The 18,051-nt window shown below is 34.6% G+C and overlaps 2 protein-coding genes across 4 annotated transcripts; both read right to left on the minus strand.

Moving 5' to 3' along the window:
- Positions 1 to 1,985: 1,985 nt before the first annotated feature.
- LOC103487322 (uncharacterized) lies at positions 1,986 to 7,101 on the minus strand. Of its 3 annotated transcripts, none has more exons than XM_017044340.2 (15): positions 6,739 to 7,095; positions 6,156 to 6,386; positions 5,974 to 6,053; positions 5,545 to 5,645; positions 5,301 to 5,423; positions 5,048 to 5,117; positions 4,498 to 4,584; positions 4,328 to 4,393; positions 4,125 to 4,217; positions 3,880 to 3,936; positions 3,666 to 3,794; positions 3,492 to 3,582; positions 3,046 to 3,134; positions 2,432 to 2,625; positions 1,986 to 2,331 (listed from the first exon to the last, which is right to left on the minus strand). In XM_017044340.2, exons 2-15 carry the CDS (start codon positions 6,370 to 6,372, stop codon positions 2,226 to 2,228), a joined length of 1,503 nt encoding a protein of 500 aa, XP_016899829.1. In that variant the 5' UTR covers positions 6,373 to 6,386; positions 6,739 to 7,095; the 3' UTR covers positions 1,986 to 2,225. The 3 variants fall into 3 exon arrangements, 2 of the variants coding, with proteins under 2 accessions (XP_016899829.1, XP_008443820.1); XM_008445598.3 differs by having other exon boundaries at positions 6,833 to 7,094; XR_537237.3 differs by having other exon boundaries at positions 2,090 to 2,331; positions 2,432 to 2,588; positions 6,833 to 7,101.
- A 5,712-nt stretch (positions 7,102 to 12,813) lies between these two features.
- Positions 12,814 to 17,624, minus strand: LOC103487323 (probable LRR receptor-like serine/threonine-protein kinase At2g23950). Its single transcript, XM_008445599.3, has 11 exons — positions 16,990 to 17,624; positions 16,759 to 16,891; positions 16,605 to 16,676; positions 16,154 to 16,297; positions 15,786 to 15,857; positions 15,567 to 15,626; positions 15,363 to 15,463; positions 15,130 to 15,261; positions 14,698 to 15,045; positions 13,778 to 14,157; positions 12,814 to 13,566 (listed from the first exon to the last, which is right to left on the minus strand). Exons 1-11 carry the CDS (start codon positions 17,069 to 17,071, stop codon positions 13,171 to 13,173), a joined length of 1,920 nt encoding a protein of 639 aa, XP_008443821.1. The 5' UTR covers positions 17,072 to 17,624; the 3' UTR covers positions 12,814 to 13,170.
- Positions 17,625 to 18,051: the final 427 nt, after the last annotated feature.

Here is an 18,051-nt window from a genome sequence, read left to right on the forward strand (position 1 = left end):
AATTGTTAATATTTGTTAATAGCTTCATGAAATTAAGGTGGATCTAATAACACAGATAACCATAAAGAAAAAGACAATAAATCAAATTACGAGAATAAAAGATAAACACAAAGAACATCTACGTTTTGGAGGTGTCAGGGACAACAAAAGTATCTCCACTTCGAGATATACCATCATGACTTTACTTGTTGTACACAACCTAAAAATTTCAATACAAATAAAGATAGTTGTCATCACTTATATATCAATGATCATCTCATTATTTAATCAATGTGAGATTTTGTTGCATCTCTAACAGAAACAAGCTCTTGATGAAAATAACTTCACTAATAAGTATTTTTTTTTTCTAATTAATAGACAACATCAACGAAGGTCGCAAAAACAACTCACTCATGAAGGAAGAGTTTATGTTTCCCAAACTCGAGACTTCTTCTCAAATTGCATTATTACTCTTTTCATTTGCTTGTTTGACATATGTTTCAAAACACGAATGCTTACCTTAAGTGGTGGATCCAAAAATCCTATTGAGAGGAGGCTTTATAATTAAATTAGTAAAAATAATCTGGAAAAAAAAAAATGTAAGGAGTAGGGTTTAAAACCTAGATCTAGGAGGGGTGGAAGATAGTTTTACCACTAGACTAACTTCTAAAATTTGTATTAGTTTAGTTTTTATATATATATGCAATATAAAGAGTATAAAGTTGAGGAGGGCTCGATCCCTTAAGTTCCCCCTAAGATCGAGAATCCTCCTCCATACTAAAACTTAGATAATATGAATACAATATTGTTAACTATTCTTCACCAAGATAAATAAAAAACAAGAACAAGCAACAACTCATAGTGTAATGATAGCCACCGATGTTCGATTTTATTTTAAATTTAATATTATCCACTAACGTGGTCATGTGCATTTTCTGTTGTTTTATCTCTTAGATCTATTATTTTATTGGTTCAATTAAGTAAAAGATAATTTCCTAATTAAACACTTTGATGGCAAAAGGTGTTTATACAAAGATCTTGATATTTATTCTATCGTATTGAGGACGTTAAAACTTAGCACCACAACCTCGGACAAAAGAGTTAAACCCCAAAAAGACCTTGAAGAACACAAATATAAATAAATAGAACTTCAGCAAGGAAACAAATGGGAAGAGGTAAGAAATTGTGTACTCATTACAAAATGAAAAAGTATCTCTATGAGACATTCTAATAAAAACAGATTCAATTATTTTAGTAAACATACAAATACAATTAATGGAATCAGTAAAGATATGATATTATGTCACCTTCTCACGAGCAAAAATTCCCTCCCACCCTCATCGGCCCCATTTATATCCGGTGGCCAACATTTTTTCCAGTTCCCATTCCCGATTAAACGACAATTTTTACACCAAAATTAAATATCCACTTTGCTATATTTGTTGAGTTTCAAATTATAAACTAAAGTTCATGTTACATGATAATTTCATTTATCTTACATCACTTTAATCATAAAACTTAAATTAATGGAGGAAGGTAAATGTAATCGTATATCCAAAAAGCTTAGATATTATATTAAATTTATCTTCAACCAATATGAAAGTTTTTTCGATAAAAAAAAAAAAAAAAGAGAAAGAAAAGTAATATAATACATTGTATTTAACTGAAAAATAAATGGCATTACCTCATAGTCCACTTTTTTTAATCGTCACGTTTAGTTATTTGTTTATTTATTTTCTGCAAAATGGTCTATTTTCGTCTTCTATGGCTGCAGATCCATCAATTTTCTTCAATAGTTTAACATTTTGTGCGTATTATATACCAAACGATAATAAATGTTAGTATGTTAAGCTTGCAAATTAAGGCCTTAAATATTTCATTTTAAAATACAAAGTTTCAAATCTAACACATCACTGCTGACATACAAAAATGTTGGTTTGTTAAATTTTCATCAAGTTAGTTTATAGTTATTATATTAATCTTCATCCACATAACAAACTATAATGTTTTGAGTCAAGAATTCGAGTAGGTGTAGTTTTATTTCAACCTTCATATTTACACAACTTTTGAATCTGCATCCTAGCTAATGTGTGGGTAGTACAATTGTTAGTTTGTATGTAAAGAAAAGTTTCAATTTACTTATCATTATTTCTCATCACTAAAATATATAATTTTATTAAGTTAAAATAGTGAAATGCAGTAACAAAAATGGTATCTGCTAAATCTGGAAGACGTGGATGCAGAAATTATGGTTGCGAAGCATCCTGATCATCGCCGTTTTGCCAGTTTCGTTTCTCTGCTACGAGTTCGGCATGTTGTTCCAGGTATTCTTTGCTGTTTATTTCTGTTAATCTACATCAAAAATGATATCAACATTAGCAGCTGAAAATGAATATAGATGTGGATACTGACTGGAATTATACATGCCATGTATACTTGGAGGATGCCTTACCTACTAATTGTACGGTCTTTGGCGAAACCCAACTCATTGTCCACACAGAGATTGGAAACGTCATTCTTCCTTGATCGTGTGGACGTTCTAGGTGCAATTTGTTGAGCATCAGAGATGGTTACAATCTTTTCAAAAAGTTCGTAAGGACTTCCTTCAGCTGTACATAATAGTCTTGCTTTATTTTCATACATCACCTATCATCACATAAGGAAAGCATGAGAGAGAACCAAATTCTAAAATTCTATAAACCAGTTTGAATTCTTTCCAACCAAGGGGACGAGTCGAGTTTGTCTTTCTGATAGCTAAACATGACTGACCTTTTTTCCTCATTGCCCTATTTTCTGAAACTATTATGTCAAATCTGAACTTCTATTATTGAAGAACAGAGGTCAACCAATCGCGAGAATAAGTTCTTATTGATATCAGTCATTTTCGAATATATTTGATGAAGTAGTGGTATATGACTTAAATAAACAAATATAACACATGGAAGGAGTGGCATTGTAGGTCATCAAACAAATGGATAAGTATTGGTTGAAGTCACAAAAGTAACAAACTTCCACGTAAATTGAGGCTATAAAAGTAAAAAATATCCAAATTGAAGTCAGACTTACATCAACCAAAGTGACAAAACGATATGCTGCTGTTCTGTTGTGGAGTCCAAATATTGGGACACCTTCCAATGCCAGAGTATGGAATTTTTCTGCATAAGGAGACAGAAAATACTTGAAAATAAATCCAATAAGCAAGTTAGACTAAAAATTTAGCACAATAAAAAGTACACGAGGAATTTAATAACAAAAGGAGTTCCAATCCAAAATATCAGGCTCCTAGTTGTTAACGATTTCTGAAAACCTAACATGCATTCACTGTTAACGGTTCCTGCTAAGAATAAGATGAACCTGTCTCATCAAACTAGCTATCGCTCATCACAATCAGATCTTAAATTATACTTCATTTTCACACCTAAAAATCTTGAGGTTTGTGTTAAAAATATTATTCATATTCCTAACACTACCCTCCAATACGAAGGCAAATGTCACCCTGAAAGATCACTTACTAAACAGCCCAAAGTAATCTGCAGCTCCTAGAGGCTTGTCACAGAGTTCCTCAAAAGGGAAATAAGCACATCCATTTGCTCCCAATGGAACCTAAAAGTAGTGAAAATTGCTAAATAACAATATTGGAGGATATAAGTTACTCAAATCATCCTACAATCAAATTGGGTGCTTACTTGCAGAACCCTGCCCATCACTACCTCCACCTCTTGTCGACCAGGTATACTTTTACCGATCAATTGTTGAAACTTCTGCTTAAGAAAGATAGATGAGTCCTTTCCAACAAAGTAGAACCCTCGCTCTGCCTGCAGTCAAGTGTAGGTATAAAATATATAATAATTCAGAACTTTTACTCAAATAGCTTCTTCTGTATGGAATTAGAATGATTACCGAAGTCAATTTCCGATAGTCAGTTGCTGAACCGATTTCATGAGTCACACACCTTTCCTACATCATGACACCTTCCAAATTAATGAGTGGAAAAATCATAAATGACGAGCTTACATCAACTAGATTGGCACTAGATTCAGATAACAATTGTTAGAAGGGTGGTTTAATTCAAGAGTGTCCCTGACGTTTACATAGTTGAACTAAAAGGTAAAACTGACTGAGATTTTACTTGTCCGTAAATGTACCTTCAATGTGGAAATGAAGGGCAGGAAAAGATCTCTCTGTAATCCACCTTCATAGAGTTTATCAGGAGCACGATTTGATGTTGCAACCAGGATCTACACTTCCCTCGATCAGATACAAACAACCTTTAAGTTATGTCTGAAACCAAACACGATATCTTATGATGGTTGGAATATAAAAATAAACTGTAAAAGTAAGTACTTACAACGCCATTGCTAAAGAGATGTCCAAATAGACGATTTAGTATCAATGCATCAGCCACATCTGTCACCTATGAAAGACAGAATACTAAGAAAATTTACTAATGTTACCAAAGTAGGCAGAGAGATATGATATACAAACAAAAAAAAAAGGACGTTTAAATTGAAAAAGTACCATAAATTCATCCAGGCATAATAAAATTGCCTCATCTGAAATCTCTCCTGCAACGACTTCAAGTGGATCAGCAACACCCTTGTGCCGCTGTCAAAATATGCATTCAAGACAGATGCTTATTTAGTATATTCACATTCCACACAATTAGCGAATTATTAGTTTATCAAAAGATATACACAACATGTTAAAAGATTGATGTGATTACCTTCAACAAGGGTACAGAGTGAGCAAAAAAGTAGGGTAAACAGAAATATATTCAGTTTCCAAATCGTAAAACTCAGATGACTCAATAGTTCTAACTTAAATGGTTTTTCAGTTATAAGTTACACAAACTTAGCAACAATTTCTTTTATAAGATACACAAACTAATCAATAGGTCTCCATTGGGGGAACCAAGAAAAGAAAGGAAAAGAAAACAGGGCATTCTTAACCAGGAGATTTCAGAGAAAATAAGACTCTCCACTTCAACTAGACGTCATAATCTTAGTGTTAGTACTGAAGATTTCATTTAAAAACATTCACCACTAATGAAGAAAATAGTAAATCTCACCTGCAAACGACTATGAACATTCAACATGAAGTCATGAAAATGAATCCTCTTTTTCCTCCAATTGCTGGGTCTATGAGAAGAAAATAATTCTAAGATAAGGAGCCAGTACGAAAAAACAGACAATGGATAGCATAAATTGACTAGACTTAATCCCAAAAAGAACTTAAAATAGTTGGTTATCGTCATAAAGGCAGGAAAATAAACAAAGAGGTTGGAGAACAGGTTAGTCAATTCATGAGTTCAACAAACTTACAACTGATCGAAAAACAAGTCCATCAACATAGTTTTTCCGGTGCCTACTCCTCCATAGAGATATAGGCCTTTAACTGGGGAGTACGATGACTGAGGAATGAAGCGAGACCACAACCATCTACTCCTGCACAGACCACAAAAAAAAGATTAATAATAAGAACAATCTAGCAAATAAGAAGCTAAAAGATTAAATAAGTTTGAATAATCCGTACACAAGCAGTAAAACTACATGATGGAAGAACTACCTTCCTGATTTTTCTGATACTGCATATCTATCCAACCGGCATGCTTCAGCTGAATTAACAAGTTCGTCGTAGAGTCTCTGTAGCTCCCTCAGAGTGCCTACCTGCAAGATGACTATGAAAATTAATTTCGACAGGTTTAAAGCAAATGGGCAGACACGTAATTTATGAACATAAAACATAGTTTCAAATCAAAATCAAATAACATTAAGATTAATCCAACAGTAGGTTTACAGCTAAAATTCTACATATTTATATTTATTCCAGTTTGGGTTGATCAGCCATTTTGGTTCTTAAAAGCAGGCAGATGCAGAAGGTAAATGTCTGAAAATAAAGCTTCCACAAGTGAATTATCATGAACTATTCCATATACAACTCGCTTTCATCTTTAAATATAAACGATGAAGATGCAGGGGAAACTAGTGGCCTTACCTGACAGTTATCACCATCGACAAGCTCACCAGCAGCAATTCTACGTTCATACTCAACAAGTGGCCCTGCCACGTTATAATCTGCAATTGTCCCCCAAAGTCCAAATTAAAAACACAACTATCCGGTTTCGCACATGAAACTTAAAATGCTAGGCTATGTTCATGGGGGGGAGAGAAACATACCTCCATTAGAAAGTTTAGCTGCGTCTACTGACAGAGTTCTTAAGTTTATACATCTGGGGGTTCTGTATCTATCTGGTTTGACAATAAAAAGAGACTCGGAATTGGTATGAATCAGTTGCCTTTGCCTTTGCAGCCGTCGAAGAACATCCGTATGATTGCGTGTTTTTTGAGAAACAGCTGATCGGAGGTGACAAGCATACCGATTAACGCCTCTCATTTTCTGACAGGATCCTGAAAGACAACAACCCAATAAACACCCACACAAATAAAAGAGACAGGCACAAAGTGGTTCAAAAATCAAAGCCTTTTAACCAAAAGACATGATTTATCGAAGAAGAATATGCGGCCAATTCGTGGAGAAAACAGAAGTCGATAAATTGTGATAAATCAAGAAACAACAAACCAAAACATGAAACTCATTTGGTCAAAAAAGTAGACCAAACAGTAAAAGGAACAGAAAGAGAATTCCCATTTTAACTAAAAAAAGAAGGGAAAAAAAAAACCAAGAGTACAAATGTCCACGGAATCAAATACGGAGATAATACTTAATTGGGTGGATCTCAATTCATAGAAAAGAAAAAACCTTCAAAAGTTTTAAATAAATCCCTTATGCAGAGCACAAGAAACTAAAACCGAATCTTCAAAACATCAGATTGCGAGGGCATGTTAAGACGAACCCGGAATCGAAAAAAAGAAACCCAGAAATCTCTGAGCTTATTGCGAGACAGAAACCGATCGTGCAGCACAAGAATAATACAAGCTTATGTTGCGTGAAAAAAGGATGAGAAGCAGAGGAATGCAAGAGTTGGGGCGGCTTTGATGGAGAATTGACGATGCAGACTACAAAATTTAATCCACGCGGGATGAAGAAGAAGAATCGCAGCTTTTTCAAAAGAATCGGAGAAAAAGAGAGAGAAAAGAAAGAACAACTCCAAGTATTTATGAAGTTTGTAGCGTAACTTTGCCTTTCTTTTTCTTACATTATTAAAATTAATTATTAACCGCAGTTATTTGTTCGAGAAAGGTAAATCAATAAATAAAAAGGACGAAGCTCACATACACCGACGTGGATGTCCAATCACAACCCCGTTCTTTTCCATTCCGTTTTGGGCGCCCTATTCCTCATCACCAATTTATAAGCAAAAATAAAATATTTTTCTTAACCAACCATAAAATTAGATAGAATTAATTTATAGATAGTAAAGTAAACAAGATAATTAAAAATTTTATTAGGCAGCCCATAAACTATCTACATTTTTTTAAAAAAGCCTAATTAAAGAATTTTAAAAAAGCATGTTTATTTGTGAAATTAGAAAAAAGGGAAGAGAGGTGTTGTGTTGGTTAGTGGGGGAAAGAAAACAAAAATAGGGGACTCAAAATTGTTCCATTTGAATGCAAGACCTCATTCCCTGGTCCATCAATTCATATGCTATAATGCGCATAAAAAGTAAAACCATACTTAAATGCAAGGAGTGGGCAATGCGTTTGAGTTTCCTTCTCTCTCTCTCTCTCTCGTTTTCTATTTTATACTTGGAAAAGTTGCAAATAGTGGAAAAGAAATAATGCTAACGTTTTCCAATTTATCAATTAGCAGTCAACTTTAAATTATTATCCAAATTTTAAAAATTGAAATGATTGTTTTGAAATTTTAGAGATCATGGTGACCAGTTTTTTTTTTTTTTTTTTTTTGTTCTTATAAATATTAGAGATATTATTTATTGATTTATGCAAACGTATGAGAATTGAGATTTTTTTAGGGATAATTTTTGAACCCAAGAAATGTCTCCTTTTGTCTCTATTGTGTTCGAACACGAAATGTCCTCTCTTTAATAATGGAAATATTTTAAGGAGGAATATAACGGTGAAGATTGAAGAGTATATAATTATTAGGTATTATTTACCTAATCCCATGGTACTGTTTGCTTCCATAACAAATAAAATTAAAAACAAATATATGCTGATGATGTGAATGTGAAACCTAGCTTAAAATATAATATTATTACAAAAAGCACATGGAGGGTGACAAGACATTATATTAAGTAATGATAAGATTATTTAGAATTCCAAGTCTCCAAGTAACAAGGATCCCCCCTTTAATTTCCAAAGTGCTTTTCTTTTTTGAAATGTTAAATAAACATAGAAAGTTAAAAGACATTGAAAAGCCCACTTCATATGTTCCGCACGCACCCTCAAAATGGTTACCCTCTTCCAGTCTCATTTTCCGCGCCATGTTTCAAACGTTTTTACTTCTTTTCTTTTCTTTTGGTAATTTACTCATAATTAATTCTCACCTACCTCACATCTTTCTAAGAATGTTTTAAATAATTTTGAATTAAACGATATAATAAATAATTGACGTAAAATAAAGATTCAAGTAATAATGTTTATAAAATAATAAGATTTAGGTCAAATATAGCTTAGTTTCAAAAATAGACGAAGAGGGGAGAGTTTGTGTCAAAGCCTAAATTAATTTGCTTTAGCCTTGACCAAGACCCAAGGATCAGTATAGCAACTAATGGGGGAATCTTTCATACATTTTTCAACCCAAGACCTCACCTTAAAACCAACAATGGGTCTTGGAAAAAATGTTTGGCCTCAACCTAACCCTATCCAGTGTGAAATATAATATTCTCTCTGCTTGATGAATTGTATTTGAAACTCTATTGAAACAACTGGTTAATCAACTATATAAATATATTGTCAATTTTAATTCATAAAGAGAATTTAAATCCTATTCTCCAACTCCTTAGCTTCCAAGCTTTTTCACCATCTGACTTAAGCATTGGAGGCACGTAAAAGGTCAAGCGTATTTCCCATTTCCCTGTCCATATTTTAACATCAACCAATAATAACAAGGTATAAAATGACACTAAATAATTATTCACGAAAGAAAAGCATCTAAGATAAATTTAAGAAGTAAGTATTACATGACTATAAATTTTCCTGATCAATCTACAACAACACTACTATTCCTTAAATTTTGAAGAGCCTTTGAGCAAAGACTAGGGTAGTTAAGTTCGGAGAGTTGTTCAATCGTGGTATCCACAAAATCAATATGTTTAGTTGTGAGACTCTAAAATCTTTTATACTAAGAAATGAATGAAATAGATCGATAATTATCACATAGGTGAAGTCATTCTTCCGAAACATTTTACTTGAAGAGCATTTAATCTAACAGAGTTTTGTTTCTAACATAGTTGATCTAATATTCGTTAGGTAATAATTTTCTACTCAATGATCTAGTGTGACAAACAATATAACAATTTAAAATAGATGTCATGTCAAACACTTCATCATATTATTGACAGAGATTGCACCATAGTTTAAGATAAAAGGACGTAATTGGAACTATTTTTAAAATCTATTAACTTAATAAACACATCAATTCAATCCTTTAACTGAGCATATATACGGTTTAATCAGTTGAGTCATGCTGGAACTGACATACAAACAAAATTCTTATTTGCAAATCAATATGTTTTCAACTGTCGAGTAAACAAACTTGTAGACTAATTAGTCATCAACCAATACTTTACCTTACCTAAGCTTTTATTTGGTTTACCTTTATTTTTTGGGATAGTTGCAAATGTAGCAATTATATTCAAAATAATTAAGTATATAGCAACATTTTAAAAAAATTGCAAATATAGCAAAATTTGTCAAAATCTATCAATGATAGGAGTCTATCACCGATAAACCATGTAGCAAATGTTGGTCTATCACTGATAAACCATAGGAGTCTATCAACGATAGAAGTCTATCACCGATAGATTTTGCTATATTTGCAATTTTTTTAAAATGTTGCTAGATAGTTAATAATTATTCTAACAATTGCTATCCATTCTAATTACCCTTATTTTGTTGTTATCCTTTTACTGGGCTCACAAATCAATTTTACTGGAGTTTAGCCCATTGGGCCAGCCCATCAATTTATTCTTAAAAACGCGCCGTAGTTTAGGACATGACCCGTTTAGACGGCTAACTTCATCGTCCCTCACCTCTCCCATCTTATGCAAGAAATTCTCACCGGCGGTGAATGTGGCGAATCAAGGTGCCAATCATACTCAGTTTCACATTTATAACCGGACGGCACCGAAGACATTGATAGGTTTATGCCGCTAATAATGCGTTTTGAATCAACATTCGTCAACCAATTGTCATATCCTTTTTTCTCCTGCAATTTTTGACTTCAAATTTTTCGCTAATAAGAATCAAGTTCCATGTCTCTGAAAGCATTAATCACAAAATGTGTAGCGATTTAGAAAGTAAAATCCACAGTGACAGAGCTGAAATCTGGAACAGCTCAACTGGTCCTTCTCTTCTTGCTCTTCCTCTTCCGTATGTACTTATGCAGTTTAGTGTTGCAGCAAAGTTGTCTCATCCAAATGTTCATCGAAACTATAAAAATGCTGTGGTGAAAACAGTGACTCTTATGTACTTCGATAATAATTTACTAATCTTCATCTTTGACAGGCTACTTTATAAGTAAAGATCGGTGGTGATATTTCATTGATTTCCTGTTTTCAACTTGCCCAAATGTTAATGCTTGTTCATGTCAAGCACGATGGGTTACTGCTCATATTTGAAAGCTCATACTATCACAAGCTTCTGCAAGTTCTGGTACACATAGTTTGCTATAAATACTGTTTATATCTTTTTATCTTTTATTACGCTTTCTTTATTTCAAGTACAAACATGCCACTTTCATCCATTCTCTAAATTGCTTATTGTGGAGTTAAATTTTCATCTATATTCAAGACACGTGATCTTAGACTTCTCTGATGCATTTGAGTAGAGGGAGGCTACAATGCTGTGTTCACGGGAATCATTCCTCTGCATTACGTATTGTTGAGTTTGATTTTAAGCTATATTAGATTAGACACATGACCTAGACTTCTATTACTCACGGATACACGAAGTTACTGATACTTTATCTGAATAAGATTGAATTATTATGATATGTAAGTATTGTTAAAAAAGACAAAAGAATTTATAGTTACTACATATCTTTAACAAAGTGTACACTTCTTTTTTCTATAGGTCAATAATAGAAACTCTAAAACTAAACATGGTGACATAGAGCCGATCATTTCTTCTCTAAATCTATACTGTGATATGGGGACTAATTGCAGTGCCTAAAAATCATTTTGTTCTGAAGTACTCAAAAGTTTTGCATGAGTAAAAAGAAACAAATATCTGTTGAACAGAGGAAGTGCAATGTTTTTTTCCCTTCTTTGTGGGAATATGTATTAGTTTCATCTTGTTCAAGTATTGTACATTGAAAATTGGAAATTGATTTCGTTCAGGGATATTCGTCTTTCGATTTAGAGGCCAACACTTTAGGAGCACTCATACATATAGTTTCTGCATATACACCTTGTGTGTGATTTATGTTTTTTGTTCCTCAAGGTTAAGTTGATCTAGAGGAGGAGAGTATTTCAAAGTAGAAGTTTTCTAGACCAAAATCAGGAAAATCATGAAGTAGATGAAGTTATATGGTGTCATAGCCTTGTCGGGTGAATAAGAAATTCAATGAATTGAAGTTGTTGTAAACTCATTCAAATCGAAGATAGATTTCGCTGGTGTGATACAACACAAAACAGATTGCATTGTAAAATTTATACTCTCGTTGTAACTTGCAAGACCCCATATAAATTGACTGCAAATGGAACATGAAGGGTAAACGAAGTTGTGCTGGGTCATATTTCTTCACTGTGAACATTTGAATTTGTCAAATTTTTTGTAAGTCAAAAAGTAACAACAAAACAAAGAAATCAACTAATGGAAGTAGTATGATAAGATTGATTACCAAAAAATATTAAACGCAATGGTTATCAAATTAATCCCATCTTATTTTCATTTTTTTTTAGTGAACTTTATCTTAAAATACAAAACTTCATACATGCTTTGTGAGATTTTCAACATAAGCATATGTCAACTACATGGAAGTAAATAATTGAGAGACTTATCGAACTTGCAACTCGAAAACTCACAGTGTAGTGCTAGGCCTAAAACGCATATGCAATTCATGCAAGTCAATAATTGGATTGTAGTAGTGTTACGCCAAGCTACAGAATGATGCATATCTCAATAATACGATGAAATCCTTCTATTTATACGTTTTCTCACCGTTACATCGTTAGTTAGTACCGAATTGATGAATCGTGTCATTGTATGTGGTTGGTTTCCCTTCTTAGCTCTCATTGGCCCACATGGCTCTTTCGAAGGCACCGAGAGGGTGGGCCTGGGGGGCTCCAACCTTCACCCATTGGCAGTGACAAATCAAAAACTGGCTTATAAGTTACTAACAAGTAAGAAAAACATAGGTTTCTGTAACCATATACATAGACAATTTAGAGAGATTAAGACAGAGTAAAGAGAAAGAAAAGGACTTTCATTGATTTGAGGGTTCAAGATGACGAAGACTTTGCCGACAGTTCCCTTTCAAGAAAGACCTAATTAGGTCAAAGTGGAATAAGACACCCTTTTTTTTTGTTTTGTATTTTATAGTCACAGATTCTCATTACTCACTACAGCCAGTAAAGGTATTGTAAACGCTAAAAAAGAAACTGAAAAGAGAACCGCGTGACACTGAGAAAGAATTGACCTCTCAGAGCTCACAACTCAAAAACATAGACCCCACAAATTCACAGAACAATGAAATCAAAAAACCCATTTCTTAAAATTAAGAGAAGATCGTCAAAACCATTCCTTTGAATAGTGTCTCACTCTGTTCTGTTTATCTAAGTCTCTCCCCCCCTATACAACCTTTGCCTTTCCTTTTCCTTCCTTTCTACTGTTATAGAATGGCACCATTTCAAGAAGACCAAGTGGATATCATATATTTACAAGTCCAACTCCAACCCAGAATATTGACAAATAAAAAACAAAAAGAAAAAAAAAAGGTAGAGTTTATGAAACCAACATTGAAGCCCCATCTTTTTCTCCTTGATTTTGGCAATGTAAAGAATTAAAGCAATGAATTATACGATTCCCTTGTCTCTGACTTTTGTTACTATCTTGGACCGGAGAGTTCCATGGCATAGGAGTCTAGAGATCGCTCGTCGTCGTCGTCATCCATCGTTAAACTTAACATGCTTGAATGTTCCCGTTCATTACCATTATTCTTCAATACATTTGTGGGGTTGTATGTACTTTTGCAGCTGTTTCGTGAATGAAAAAGGTTGACATGTAAATCATTATGAGTGTGGGCAGCAGCCCATTTCTCAACAAGGCCATCACCTTCAAGCATTCGGACCACCTCCGACATCTTGGGACGATGAGCGGGTAAATACTGAGTGCAAAGAAGAGCCACTTGCAGCATTTCCCCAACTTCAATCTGATCATAGTTGTTGCCTAGCTCTCTGTCCACAAGCAATTCCACCTTCTTTTCCTGTTGTATCTTTTTTACCTGCCACAGGAGTTTTCCCTTTTCAGCCCCATCCGTATGGGCATCATTTCAATAGCCAAATTAAATATCTCAATGAAAAATTTTCCATGCTCTATTACCTATAGAAATCATTATAGCATCAAAAGAAGCAACTGACGATGTTAGCTTCGACCATTCATAAATTCAAACTAGCTATAATAGCTTTTAGATTATAGTTAAAGAGTAGACTTACCCACTCAAGCATGGCGCCTTTTTGGTTAATTGTTTTCCCAAATTCAAGAGCTCTCATACCAGTAATCAGCTCTATCAACAGAATGCCAAACCCAAACACATCGGTTTTCTCGGAAGATTGACCAGTTGAAAGATACTCAGGAGCAATGTGCCCAACGGTGCCACGAACAGCAGTGGTCACATGAGAATCAGCATGGTCAAGAAGCTTTGCAAGTCCAAAATCACCAACTACAGCTTCGCAGTAGTCGTCTAGAAGCACATTAGCTGCTTTAACATCTCTATGGATTATCTTAGGATCACATTGCTCGTGGAGGTACAGCAGGCCTCTTGCAGCTCCAATTGCTATTCTCTTCCTCGTGTTCCAGTCCAAGGCTGGTTTACCTGTTATATACAAATGTGCTCGTTACTGTTTATCCATCAGTGTTATGGCAGTTGAAAGAAGATCTGTTGGGCATTTTCTAACAAAAACAAAACATGTCTTCAATTTAAAAGTCTTTTCCAGGCTCATCAAGAAAATAATGGTATCTTTTGTTTGGTGATATCTTGTTCCCCGTCTTGATAGTTCTTTGTATATATGCAGGTGTGAGAGAAAAACAAACCCAGGAAGTGGTCCTGAAATTTTCTCGATAGGGATGTTTGAGTTGGAGAAAATGTTGTTTGGTAATGTCCAATGAGAAACTACTTTGGTTCAAGAAAAAGGTAAATACACAGTCAACCTTGTTCTAAGGATGGTTTCAGTTTCAACCTGCAAAGATTCAGATTTTTTAGTGACCCACTCATAACTGGTGGGGTCCATCAAGACCAAACCATGCCAGAAAAGCAGTATATTCACAAGTGAAATTAAGTTTTTTTTTTTTTTTCTTTTTCCCTTAAACCATATATACAAAGAAAGTAATAGCAGCAAAGTAGACAGAGACAAACCTCTGAGCCTGGAAGCTACACTGCCATTTGACATGTATGGATACACCAAGAGCCTCTCGTGAGAAGTGGCACAATAACCAATTAATCGAAGCAAATTACGATGAACAGCAAGGCTAATCATCTCCAACTCTGTGCGAAACTGGGACTCTCCAGTAGTACCTGTTACATCTTTTAGCCGTTTGACTGCCACCATAGTCCCGTCTCCTAGCTTTCCTTTGTACACATTACCAAACCCTCCAGCCCCAAGTATATTCTTGGAACTAAAATGGTCTGTTGCTAATTGGAGCTCTTTGAAAGTAAAGTTTCTCAAGTTGCCTAAGCGCACAAGCCCAACTTCATGATTGTGTACTACAAAATTGAAGTTTCAATTCAAGTGCCTATTTACAGAAATTGCTTGTATATTCTAATTAATGGAGGCTTGATAATACTGACCATTGATGTCTAAGATGGTTTTGGTCTTCTGATTTCTTTTGCGCCAAAGAATTCCGAGTGCTAAGAGAATCAGAAAAGCACAACTGAGGCTGACCCCAAGAGCCACTGCTATTCTTTTGGATCTAAGCCTTCCTAATATTCATGAATTAGGAGCATAAAAGTCACATCACAAGTTACAGCCAATAAACATATAGACTTTAGTTTTGAAGGGGAGATTAAGTAACACCATTTACCAGTGGATGATTCTAGAGAGAAAGAAAGAGGAACGGCATTGGCTGAGCCAGAGCAACCTTCATTGGGACTACTTCCACATATCATAGGATTCCCCACCACACTGGAGTGTTAACAGAAACCAAAACAGAAATTAAAACAAATCATTCAACAAAGTGTATAGGGGGAGAGAGATAGAGACAGCGAGGCATGCTTATGAGTCATACTTGAATGTTCTGGCTGAAAACACAGGCACTGGTCCACTGAGATTGTTAAAAGACAAGTCCCTGCAAGATTTCAAGTGATAACTTAAACAGAACCCCAGATTAAAATATTAGAAAACAATAGTTAGAATATCAGAAAAGTCGTGGGGAGAAGGAAAATTTCTAATAGTCAAGACAAAGAAAGACAGGCGAAAGAAAACAAACAAAATAATGAATACTCACAAGAAAGCAAGCTGGGGGATTTTGGCCAAAGACGAGGGAAAAGGCCCGGACAAGCTATTATTGTTCAGCCTCCTACTCATTACAAGACAAAATAAGAAAGAGCAAGTTATTTTCATAAATAACAGAAAAGGAGCAAGCAGACAAGCAGCGACTTATGCATCAACTACATGGTCTCTAAGAAAAATTGAGAATAAAGAGCATCGAATAATATCAAAAAGTCCAACTTCAGAAATTGAAATTTCATTGGAGTCGTACATATAAAATGATATCATCTCTGCAGAAAGTGTGAAAATTCTGAGATGTTTTTTACCTCCATATTCCAGAAAACCAAAAAGAAAATACAGGGGAGAAAATTTTCAAATACTTACAGATAGCGTAGACCATTTAGCTGAGCAAAAGATGTTGGTATTGGACCAGAGAACCGGTTGTTTGAGAGATCTAATGTTTGAAGCAATGGGAGAGTTCCAAGTTCAATGGGAATTGGACCAGAAATGTTGTTATTCTGCAGCAGCCTTCAAATTTGGATAAGAAATAAAACAGTAAGAAAAACAAAACGAAGCTTAGTAAATCCATGGTGCGCTATGTTTTGGAAGGAACTATCGTATACCAGGATTTTGTTGTTGTGAAAACATAGTAGATGGGAGAACACACAAGAAAGCATAACTCTTAATTACAACCTTCGACTAAACAGAGCACAGAAAACCACACAACCAAAACAAATTCGAAACTCCAAAAAGATTTCATATCACTTGCTTCAATAACAGCATAAAAACAAGACTTAAGTGGATTTAAACTAATTAAAACAGTCGGATCTCTTACACTTGGCGAAGATTTGTAAGGTTCCCAATCGCCCCAGCCAAGCTTCCGGAAAGTGACTGACTCGGAGCTCCTCTGTGAAAACAAAACCCAGAAGTTGAAGCCACCTGAAGATTTCTCAAAACTAGAAAAAATGAAAACCCAAGAAATAACTCACAATCCTATAACAAGATTCTCAGGGGAGCAGGTGATCATTGCCCAACTACAAGGGTCCACAGAGTCCTGATCCCAATTGCTGAGCACACCGTGCGGATCATTCAATGCCATCTTCACATTAATCAGAGCTTCAACTGCAGAAAAAGGAACAACCCCATTAAACAGAAACATTTACTAGGAAGCTATCGAGATGAAAATTAGTAAACTAAACTACAGGATAAAGGTTTATTACCTTCAGGGTTGCGAGGTTCATAAGAAAGGCAATGGAAGGCAGAAGAGAGAATGATGAAACAGAAGAGTTTAGGAAGAAGCATGGCTGGAAAAAAAATGCAGAAAAAAGAAAAAGGAGAAGACCAAATTGTCTTCAAGAGAGTGAAGAAAATGCAAAAGCCATATCAATGTAAGCACTCTGTTTTTTGTGTGTCTCTCTCATTAGCTCTTTTTCCATAGCCTCTGAGGTATTTCTTTCACAGTTCGCCCTTTTCAGTCACCCACTGCACGCCCCACCACCCATAATACTCACTCACTAACATTACCAAAAGTTCAAAAGAATACAATACGAGTGATATAAACAGAGTTACAGAGATGAGAGAGAAAGACTCTGCTTTTTATTTTACTTTTTTGAAGCTAAGAGAGAGAAAGGGATGCGTATCAGCTGGGTGATACGAGTTGTCAGTGCAGGAGAAATTTGAGAGGGACGTTGAGTGAGTGAGAGATTGTACTGTACTGGTTGTGGTGCGAGTGTGGGCTGAGCCAGACGAACAAGATTCAATTTTTCCTTCTTTTTTCTTTTTTTTTTTTAATATGGGTTGTTTGGTTTCAGGGAAATGGATTTGCATGGTGAAGATGATGAATGAATCTCCATTTTTATCTATAATTTCAGAATCAACACCCCCAAAAATGGTACTCCTTTTGCTTCTTCTTCTTCTCCAATTTCAAAACACTCCCACTGTTTCAACTTATTGCTTTTATGCACTTCTCTCAACAGTCTTTACTTTTTAGTACAATCTTGTTGATCTTTTTCAACACATTGCAATTTTTATTTGCCTTCAACTAATTTATTCCTACAATATTATGCTCTTTATTTATTTTTTTTAGTCATTTTCTTTTTAGAATTTTAAGAGAAAATTTGGGACATTTTTTCAAAAATACCCGAAGTATGACAAATTATTATGGCATTAGACACACCAATAATTACCGTTATCTACCATTGATAGGATCGTAAGTTATGATATTTTGTTTTATTTAAAATAATTATCTATAAACTTATCGAATGTGTAAAATTTAGACGCAA

This window comes from Cucumis melo, chromosome 2, assembly GCF_025177605.1.
Source record: "Cucumis melo cultivar AY chromosome 2, USDA_Cmelo_AY_1.0, whole genome shotgun sequence".
Lineage (NCBI taxonomy): Eukaryota > Viridiplantae > Streptophyta > Magnoliopsida > Cucurbitales > Cucurbitaceae > Cucumis > Cucumis melo.

What these genes read in the sequence shown, in the direction of transcription:
- LOC103487323 (XM_008445599.3), bottom strand. Translation starts at nt 17,071, where the DNA reads ATGCTTCTTCCTAAACTCTTCTGTTTCATCATTCTCTCTTCTGCCTTC. An exon ending in GAGAATCTTGTTATAGGATT is followed by an intron (nt 16,677 to 16,758) that starts GTGAGTTATTTC and finishes TTGTTTTCACAG; the next exon opens with AGGAGCTCCGAGTCAGTCAC. An exon ending in TGTAGCTTCCAGGCTCAGAG is followed by an intron (nt 14,158 to 14,697) that starts GTTTGTCTCTGT and finishes TGTATATAACAG; the next exon opens with GTAAACCAGCCTTGGACTGG.
- LOC103487322 (XM_017044340.2), bottom strand. Translation starts at nt 6,372, where the DNA reads ATGAGAGGCGTTAATCGGTATGCTTGTCACCTCCGATCAGCTGTTTCT. An exon ending in ATGTTCATAGTCGTTTGCAG is followed by an intron (nt 4,585 to 5,047) that starts GTGAGATTTACT and finishes ATATTTTGACAG; the next exon opens with CGGCACAAGGGTGTTGCTGA. An exon ending in AAAGACCGTACAATTAGTAG is followed by an intron (nt 2,332 to 2,431) that starts GTAAGGCATCCT and finishes TTTTTGATGTAG; the next exon opens with ATTAACAGAAATAAACAGCA.